Source organism: Myotis brandtii, unplaced genomic scaffold, assembly GCF_000412655.1.
Source record: "Myotis brandtii unplaced genomic scaffold, ASM41265v1 scaffold129, whole genome shotgun sequence".
NCBI classification, from domain to species: Eukaryota; Metazoa; Chordata; class Mammalia; order Chiroptera; family Vespertilionidae; genus Myotis; species Myotis brandtii.
The window spans coordinates 1,317,854-1,328,313 of record NW_005354551.1 but is presented as its reverse complement, the minus strand read 5'-3'; the positions used below and the strand labels follow the sequence as shown (position 1 = coordinate 1,328,313).

Here is a 10,460-nt window from a genome sequence, read left to right as displayed (position 1 = left end):
ATAGCTAAGATTTGTAAAGAGCCTAAGTGCCCATCAACAGATGAGTGGATTAGAAAACTGTGGTACATCTACACAATGGAATACTACGCTGCTATAAAATAAGAAGGAACTTTTACCATTTGCAACAGCATGGATGGATCTGGAGAGCATTATACTAAGCAAAATAAGCCAGTCGGAGAAAGATAAATATCACATGATCTCACTCATGTGGAATATAATGATCAACATAAACTGATGAACAAAAATAGATCCAGAGACAAGGTGCAGGGGAAGGGGGTGCGTTAGAGATCAACCAAAGGACTTGTATGCATGCATATTAGCATAACCAATGGACATGGAGACTGGGCCTGTGGGGGCTTGCCCTCGGGGGTGGGAGTGGACAGGAGGAGTGTCAATACAAAAGGAGATATATGTAATAGTTTAAACAATAAAAAAAAGAATATGACAATTTCAGGTGGACATATCTAAAATAATAATTTAAAATTTTCATTGTTAACTTGTGTGGCATAACATTAAAAATATTTGTACAGAAATGTGAGGGTCAGGAATGTTTCTGGTAGCTTCATAATTTTAAAAAATGCTAGAGTTACATGGGTTCTTGAGGTTCATTTACTTTGGGTTTTGAGCAGTGTAAGATACAAAGGGAAATTACAGAATTTCCAGTTCCTTTAAAATACATTTATAGGTCAAAAAATCATGAAAATAGAAAAATGCCAAGACATGTTACTTTCTGACATCACTAACCTCTACCTCATCCCTAATCAAGCAAAAGACAAATTCTTCTTTTCTAGCTATCCTCTGGTTTACAAAAAAGAACCTGTATATCCTCTCACTCAGGTACTGGTAACTTACATTACTAATTCCAAGGGTATTTGCATTTCAAACAAATGTACCATAGTAGGAAGTTTACTTGACCCAAAAATCTGTTTGTCCATTTATCCATGAACACTGCCTTGCAATGTCAGGCCATTTAACGGACAAACTGCTTACACGAAGAATGACGGTCTGGAAGTATGACTTTGGTACAGTCTTGTTTTACACTAATTTCAGTTCTGAAGCATGGCTTGAATTCCACGTGATTGCTTTGTTTTTCTTTGTTATGTTCATTTAAAATTTGTTCTCACTAGCCTCTCCTATTTTTGGAACTACTACATCAGTAGTTATTGAATGACAACTCACAGGTAGGTGTATGAAAACAATGAAGGGTCAAACAAATCAGTTCTCCAACAAATGAGTGATCTTTGGGGGACATTCACCTGTACCCATACCAAAACAAAGACTGTTTTTTCAAAGAGTGACTGACAAAAAAGCTGCAGGTCAACACCCTACTAAGGAAAAAAGTTCCTGAGATAGTGATGGTATTAGGAATACCGATGCCAATGGAAGCCAGTCTGTTGAGGAAACAGGTGATTTACAAACATTTATGATACGTTTCTCCCTGCCCTAACTGCCTTGCATTGTTTACTTTTCTGCTCTAGTTTACTGTGTTCAACTAGATGTTCTACTGTTCCAAGAAACCAAGAAACCTTCCACAGACATTTATAAGGAAATGGCCTCAAAAACTGAGCTGGATGGAAAAGCTACATCTTAAAAGTAGGGATCAGGTTTTTGACTTGTCAAGCTTCCCTATCAGAGAGCGCAAAACAGACAATACTGGGGATGCTGGTGACTAAAACCTCCCTAGAGCATATCTAGATCAACTGCTGGGGAGTACTCATTGTCAAATTGTATAACTTAATTTAACAGGTATAGAGAAAGCAAATTATACAGTGTAGGGCAACGTTGCATAACATGGGCTATACTGACTTGTTAAAAGCCATATTCTATGTGCTAATAACTTGAGTAGTTGATAAGTCTCAGATAACTTTTGATTTAAATTTTAAAAACCCAATGATTAGTTCCTAAGATCCTAGGTGATGGTCTATTAAAAAGAAATAATTTTGAATTGGGAAGAACACAATGCATTGATAATATTAATGACAAAATAATAATGATAATTACAGGAGAAAATAAAACTTTTAAAAGAAAATGTGGAAGAGCATTGAACTTATCTGCAAGTCAATCAAAGAGAGCACTTTTATTTTTCAGAACTAGTTATAAACCTTTAACGTTCTGATAGCTATTTTCCTAAATCCAGAATTAAAGAGGTCTTGCATAAAGGAGTTCCTTTAAGTTTAGGATGGACTGGGTTTCAAAATTCTGAGGAGACAGGATTAGGGACTACAGGCCATGAAAGTTTTAATTGGTTTCCAGCCCCAAAGCAACAAAATTAACCACTGAGGAACTGATTCATATGAACAAGGCAAAAAAATAAAAACAAGAAACACATGTACGATGAGTGACATATACCTTGGAGGCATTTTGTATATTTGAAATTTCATTTGCATTTTTATACAATGGAGCAAGCAACTCTTGTGCAGGCTGCACTAAAACATAAATACACCATTGAAGAAATCAGACTAGGAATTTCAGCATTCATTTGATGTTTCTGGAAGTCAAGGAAAGTAGCCAATTAAAAAATAACTCAAATACTGCTTCTTTTTTATGTTCAGCAAGCACATAATTAATGGCAGAATAGCTTACCTGGGGCAGGGCTCTTTCTTGAACTTAAGTTCTGAGACTCCACAATCTCTTCTGTTTGCCCATCTGCTTCTACCTCTGTTTTGTTCTGAATCTCTTTTACATCTTCACTAAAGCAAGTTCTTATGCTCTCATCCTCTTCTAAGACTCTGTGGACTGCAGTGGGAGCACCAGCAGCACTAACATCAGTGGCAGCAGCAGGAACAATGACTGGTGTGGGAGGAGGAGAAGCAGGAGGAGTTGGAGGAGATGGAGAAAAGGAAGGAATTGTAGAAGGGGTGATGGGAGCTGAAACACATTCCACTTTCATTTCTTCTGGGGGATTTTCCAGAATCTCCAATTCAAGAGTCAATGGCAACACCTCCTGTTTTACTAATTCCACAATGCTCTCCATGGCTGGTAATTTTTCACTAACTCCATTCATCTCATTAATTAGGTTAGTACTAGAAATTAGTGGAATCTCATTAGGAGCTACACTACAAGATTTCTTGCATATGTCATCATCAATTACATCAGTTTGCGAAGGGCCTGATGTTTCTGTGCAAGATGTGAGGCTGGGTACAGGAACTGTGTCTTCTTTTGAGGAGGAGAGGTCGCATCTGTCATCTAGAGTAGTGGTGAATATTGGCTGGCTACTAAGAGCAGCAGAAGTGGGGGAAGCAATTGAACTTCGGGCAATTGGAGAAACAGCAGTTGGTGATGGAGGCAGGGGAAGCTCTGGTATAGACACTGCTGCAGTAGTCTCACACATCTGGCCCAGTTGTTCTTTCTTTTCCCCACTAAGGACTAGCCTAAGCACTGGGGAAGGAGGCTTTAACACTGGATCTGGTTTTGGCTTCTCCTCTGGGAAAGAAACAAAAAAACAGTTTTAAGAATAATTCTTGGACCAGAGATTATATTGTATTATTTTGGGCCAATTCTTTTCATTTCTTACCCTAAATCATGGGTAGCAGAAGAGATACCAAAGTATTAGACATCTACCACTTCAAAAACATTGTCATTTTTTTTCTAGTTATATCCACTATCACATATACAGTTTATTTTGGAGAAGGAGAAAGAATCAATTCATCAAATGATTATGACAAGATTACAAAGAAAAAGCTCATTAAAATTGAAGCTAAATCATTCTTGGAATGGGAGTGGGTCTTTTCCTTAAGGTAGCGATAACTTCCATCTCCACTGTATCTTGTTCCCTGTAGAAATTCTATCAAGGATACACTATATTGGCAGAATAGTTCAAGGGCAAATAGAGATTAAATTATTATAGACTGACTAGAGGCCCAGTGCACAGATTCATGCTCTGACCTGCAGGGACTGAGCTGAAACCAGCTCTCCAACATCCCCTGAGGGGTCCCAGATTGCGAGAGGGCGGTTCTCGAGTGACATACCCAAGAATCGGGCTCCCTCCTCTCTGGTTCCGGGTGCATCACCTGAGAACTGCCGCTGCCAAGTGACTGCAGCTCGGCAGCTCCTGCATTGAGCTTCTGCCCCCTGGTGGTCAGTACACATCAAAGCTTAAACTTTTATAGACTAGAGGCCCGGTGCATGAAAATTCATGTACTGGAGGGGGGGTGTGGGAGTCCCTCAGCCCGGCCTGCCCCCTCTCACAGTCCAGGAGCCCTCATGGGTGGGAAGTGACCCGGCGATCAGGGGAAAGCGATGCCCCCACCACCCCTCTGCTGCTGCCACTGCTGGCAGCGCAAGCCTCAGCTGGCAATGGTTACCTGAGCCTCGGGCTGGCCTTGGGTGGCTGGGCAGCTGCCATCCAAGGCTTGCCTGAGCCTCGGGCCGGCCCTGGGCGGCTGGGCAGCCACCATCAGAGGCTTGCCTGCGCCTCGGCCAGCTCTGCTTGCCTGAGCCTGTCAGTGGTGGGTGCAGGAGGACCCGAGGCCCCCGGCGGGGCTGAGGAGACTGGGTGCCACCATCTTGTGAGGGCATGATGGTCAATTAGCATATTCCTTCTTTATTATATAGGATATTTTTATTCTATATATTTCTACACTTTGGGAAATTTTTATAAAGAAGATGTATTACTTGTTTATTTATTATCAATGAAATTTATTATCTATCATCAAAGTAAAGTTCCTGAACATAAAAATTCATTTCTAAATTAATTTAACTTTCACTTTTCAAAAGGTAAAGGCATTAAATTGAAAATTCATCTTGTGCCTTCATTGTAAAAATAAATTCTTTAAGGAGAAAACAATATTCAGATAATCAAGTCCAATAAAAAAAGAACACTTAACATATATGTCTGAAACATTTTAGTATAATATGTAAAATGCATGTCTCTGTATAGACACAGAAAGAATAGCAAGAGCAAGAGAGAAATAAATTGATAATTATAATAAAGGTACCAGAAAATGTAAGAAACTCTAATTCATAAGAATTTCCGTATTTTAAAATTCTAGATAAGCTGATATGATTCATCCTTGTGGGAATGAAACCCAAAGGAGATTCAGATTTTTTTCTAACCTTGTGCTTCCTTAGTGGCTCTAGTGGAAAAGCAGATAGTATGTTTTCAAATGCAAACAAAAATTTTAAGCCCTATAAAAAACAATCTACACTGAAAGGACTTTACTTTCTTTGTCAGAAATCTTTAGGCATCAACGAAAATGAGTCTTTACAATAGATTGTGGTGAACCAAGTCTGTCAAAGAAAACACACTCTGTTACTCAGATAAACAGACAATAAATATTACCAGTGGGTTGTTAAAGGCTAATTTATTCACTGCAACTACTTTTACTAGACTTAAAATTCACTTTAATTTATGGGCATAAAGGTCAGTGCTTCTTAAATTGAACTCTGCCTGTTTATTGTAATGGAGAAAAGATCAATAGGCTCTCACTGTCAAATCCCTCAGATTAAGTTGTCAGGGAAAGAGACAAAAATATTTCAAAGAAATATATATGTGCCACATATATAACAAATAAACATTTATTAAAATATCTCTGATGAAAATAATTTCCAATTCAATGGAATAATTGCTAATGAATGGGTCAAGCATCCAGATTACAGGATAATATTGTGAAAGCACATCACAATAACACTCTTTATACATAGATGCAGTAAATTAAACAGTGGAAAATAATAATTCTCACATTAATAGGAAATAAAATGTGTGACACTAGAAATAATCAAACAAAAGGAGACATAGGACTGAAACTTCTACATACCCCTGAGAAAAATCTAACATTAATGAAACAAATTAGAAACAAAAAGTTATTTTGAGAGCTCCTTATTCTGAAATAAAAAGTTCCTTAATTCATTCATTAAAGCCCTGGTGGGGCTCAGCTGATTAGAGCATCTTCCCGATATGCCAAAGTTGTGAGTTCAAAGTTGTGAGTTTGATCCCAGGTCAGGGCACATACAAGGGTCAACCAATGAATGCATAAATAAGTGCAACAATGAATCAACGTCTCTCTCTCTCTCTCTCTCTCTCTCCCCCCCCTCCTCTCTCTTTTTCAAGTCAATTGGTAAATTTAAAAAACACACACACAAATACGGCCTTTAATATAGAAAGTGGAAAAGTATAATATAGTAGATCTAAATAAAGAACATAGATTTTATTATTAAGATAATGCTTTGCAGAGCCAAGATTATTTGAAACCTAATATACTGCATTAGAAATGTTTATAACATTTGGCCATCTTTAGGAACTTGTGGGAATTCCATTTTTAAGAATTTAAAAAAAAAAGATCATGTAAGAGTGAAAAGAGACAGAGATCTGGAATATTTAAGGCAACAGTATAATAGCAAAAAGAAGAGAAATAGACTAAATGTGTAACAATGAGGGATTTACAAAGAAATGATGGTCTGGGCATATCATGGCATATTATGTAATGATTTAAAATAGGCTTTTAAAAAAGCATTTAATAATATGGTAAGTTTATAACAAAAGATAAGTTTTTTTAAAAAAAGCATGGCACAAAACTGTATGTAGAGCATAAGTCTAATTTGGTAACAAAAAATATATAGCCCTGGCTGCTGTTGCCAGTGGTTAGAGCATCGGCCCTAGCACTGAAGGGTCGCAGGTTTGATTCCAAGTCAAGGGCACGTATTGGGTTGTAGATTTGAGTGGAAGAGGGTGCATGCAGGAGGCAATCAATCGATGTGTCTCTCCCATTCATGTTTCTATCTCTCTCTTGCCCTCCCTCCCTCCCCACCTTCCACTCTCTCTCTCTCAAAAAAAAAAAAATCAATGGAAAGAATATCCTTGAGTGAGGATTAACAAAAACAAAACAAAAAATAAATCAATAAATAAAAAATATATAATAATGCTCTGGTTGGGTGGCTCAGATGGTTGGAGCATCATCCTGTGCACCAAGAGGTTGTAGGTTGGATTCCCAGCCAGGGCACATACCTAGGTTGCGGGTTTGAACCCAGGTTGGGGTACATATGGGAAGCAACTGATCAATGTTTTCCTCTCTCCCACTTCCACTCTATAAAATCAATAAAACATCTTTGGGTGAGGATAAAAACAAACAGACAAATAAAAAATATATAATACTAACATATATGCATATGTGAAATTCTGGGACATTTATTAACAATGACTCTGATAATGAGATAAGATACTTTTTCTTTCTCATTACATATAGTAAATATAATGAATGTCATATAGGAAACAAAGAAAATACTACTCCCTTTTATTCTCATATTGTGGTGGAACCAACTGCCTAGATGAGTGCCTTTTGGTTGTCATGAGCCTTATGTGACTGAGAGGGTGCTACTGTCATCTAATGAGCAGAGACCAAAAATACTAAGCATCCTGCAATTTGAAGGACAGTCTCACTTAACAGAGAATATCCTGTCCTTATGCCAGAACAACCTCAATTGAGCTACATTGCTTTACAAGTGATTGGATTACAACAAAATGCCATTCACTAAATACCTACCCAACACCAAATGCTTTCAAAAGGCACTAAGACCAAGGCACAAAAACTTTTATTTGTATTTAATTATCCTCAATACACTGGGCTGAATGCACTTTCCCCCAAACAGCAAACAACAATCATTAAAACCAGTGGTCGCCAACCTTTCTGACCTCACGAACCATCAGTGGTCCACGGACCACCAGTTGGCGACCGCTGATTTTAAACTGTCTTTATACAATCAACACCAGCTGAAATTTTAATTCATTCAATAGTCTTTCTCTCTACACACCAACCTGAGGTCTTTTCCTGGGTCTTTAGATCTTCATGTAACCACTCTAGCTGTTCATGACAAAAACTCTGAAAACCAGAAGCTTAATAGCAGCTGACATTTATCAAATAAGCACTTATTATGTACCAGGAACTGGGTCAAATACCATAAATACACAATGTTCTTTAATTCTTGCAACTGCCACTGGGGTAAAAATGATTATATTCCTATTTTACAGATGGGGAAACTGAGGGACTTAGAAATTATGTCATAGGTCCAAGGTCATATAGTTAGCAAGTGCTAAAATCATAGCCTTTCAGTTTAGAAAACAAAACGGTTTCTGAAAAAAGAGGTATTTAAGTGACTCAAAATGGTTGGAGACTTCAGGGCTAACATGGTAGATTTTATCCAGGGCAAACCCTCAGAAATGATATTTCCATTGTATAGAAAAACCAATCTGATGGCAGAATACATAATCGATTGATTCTTGGAGCTAATATACCAATCTTTGAAAATAGTATATTTAATATCCTACTTTAATTTCAAAAGGACATTTTTAAATTTTAAAAAATATTTTCTGAAGCCCAAGCTAGGTGGCTCAGTTATTTAGAGCATCATCCCATGCAACGGTTATGGGTTCATTTCCCGGTCAGGGCATACCTATGTTGCAGGTTCAATCCCAGTCAGGGTACATCTGAGAGGCAACTCTTTCACATCGATGTTTCTCTCTCTAAAATTTACAAAAACATATCCTCGTGTGGGTATTAAAAAAAAATTATTTTCAGAAAAAGAATGACACCTTTCTAATGTTATCTGAATTATATAAACAACAACTCGCCCTAGCCAGTTTTGCTCAGTGGGTAAGAGTGTCGGCCTGTGGACTGAAGGGTCCCAGGTTCGATTCCATCAAGGGCAAATGCCCGGGTTAGAGGCTCGATCCCCAGTAGGGGGCATGCAAGAGGCAATCAATCAATGATTCTCATCATCAATGTTTCTATCTCTCTCTCCCTCTCCCTTTCTCTAAAATCAATAAAAATATTTTTTTAAAAATACTCCTTCAACTCTGACCAGTGTGACTCAGTTGGTTGGGCACTGTCCCATGTATTGAAAGGTTTCCTATTAGATTCCCAGTAGGGGATGTAATAGGAGGCAGCTGATGGATGTTTCCCTCCCACATGGATGTTTCTCTCTCTCTTTCTCTCACCTTTCCCCTTCCTCTCTCTATCAAAAATGAATTAAAATACTAAAAATAAATAAGTAATAAAAAATACTTCTTCAAAAAGTATTCTATATATTGGCAAGCTATTGGTAGAATTTCAAATAGAAAATTATAACTACCACTGAGTTTTCTGAAAGATAGTTGACACTAAGAGGAAGACAGTAGTAGTCCCAAAGAATTATTTATCAGCTCTATGTACTTGAAATGAAAGTGTTTTCTTTTCATCAAGGTAACCTGAAATATTTTCCAATTCACCCATATCTATATCATATGTCAATTAAAAATGTTGGTTTTTATTATTCCAATTTCCACAAAGCATAAAAAACAGAGGAAACCAAGAATTCTGCATTCTTCCTTCTGAAAATCAAGGGCTATATGAGACAAAATGCAAGTGTCTAACACAATGATGGCAAACCTTTTGAGCTCGGTGTGTCAGCATTTTGAAAAACCCTAACTTAACTCTGGTGCCGTGTCACATATAGAAATTTTTTGATATTTGCAACCATAGTAAAACAAAGACTTATATTTTTATATTTATTTTATATATTTAAATGCCATTTAACAAAGAAAAATCAACCAAAAAAAATGAGTTCGCGTGTCAGAGGTGTCATAGGTTCGCCATCACTGGTCTAACAACGAAAAATCTTAGCAGGTCAGAGCTATCATCATCAAGGAATATTATGAACTCTTTAGCATGGCCCAGCTATGGAGAGAGTCTGCATAGAGGATATATTTAAAGGCTTTTTTGCATAGTAAGTATTCAGTATGTTTAGAATAATTCTAACTAGCAAAAGGATTATAACTGCAAAAGTAAAGAAGTAGTTTGGAAGGGAATAATCTGAAAATTATTCTCCACTCAGACTGAAAGCATTCTAAATTTTGACTGAAAACTGCATTATCATTGGGACTAGGAAGTGGCTTTCCTCAATACCTATGAATCACACTCCTGCACGGTGAATAACTTTAACATTTAAAAATTTAGCTTTAAGTATGCAGGAGTCTCTAATCGGAACAATACTGAAAGAAGTATTTGACAGTGCAACTTTTAGAAGCATGCCAGGTTATCTATCTTGTGGGCTAAAATGATCTTATAAAACAAATATAACACAGAACTTACTTTAGCTAAAGTCAACCTAAACCCAATGAGGCATCAAAGAGATACTGTAATATCCCACTTTCTGGAGTGAGATTTCCCTGAATGTTTTCTATTATAAATCCAAGAGGATTTATTTATTTCCACAAACATTTGGCACTCCACGTTCAAAGTCAATAGGTATAGAGACCTTAGTATGATTCCTGTATCAGTAGTTATGGCTGTAATTTAAGCCCATTTCAAATGCTAGGCTTATCCCCACAACAACCCTGTGAGGTAGGTCTTCTTTATTCCATTCTATAGGTGACGGAACTAAGACACAGTGCATAATGACCAGTGAGACCAAATAGCTAGTGCATGATGAAGTCAGTGTTTGAACTCAATACTATCCCCAACTAAGGCCATAAAAGCCAAACTTCTAAG

The 10,460-nt window shown here is 37.4% G+C and overlaps 1 protein-coding gene across 7 annotated transcripts in view; it reads right to left on the bottom strand.

The window, feature by feature from the left end:
• Positions 1-10,460, bottom strand: part of EIF4G3 (eukaryotic translation initiation factor 4 gamma, 3) — a 280,669-nt gene that overhangs the window by 102,324 nt on the left and 167,885 nt on the right. For all 7 annotated transcript variants that reach the window (XM_014534341.1, XM_014534335.1, XM_014534338.1 and 4 more), the window contains one exon: positions 2,584-3,423. In XM_014534341.1, the coding sequence (XP_014389827.1) occupies positions 2,584-3,423 (840 nt within the window). The remainder of the gene's footprint in view (positions 1-2,583; positions 3,424-10,460) is intronic.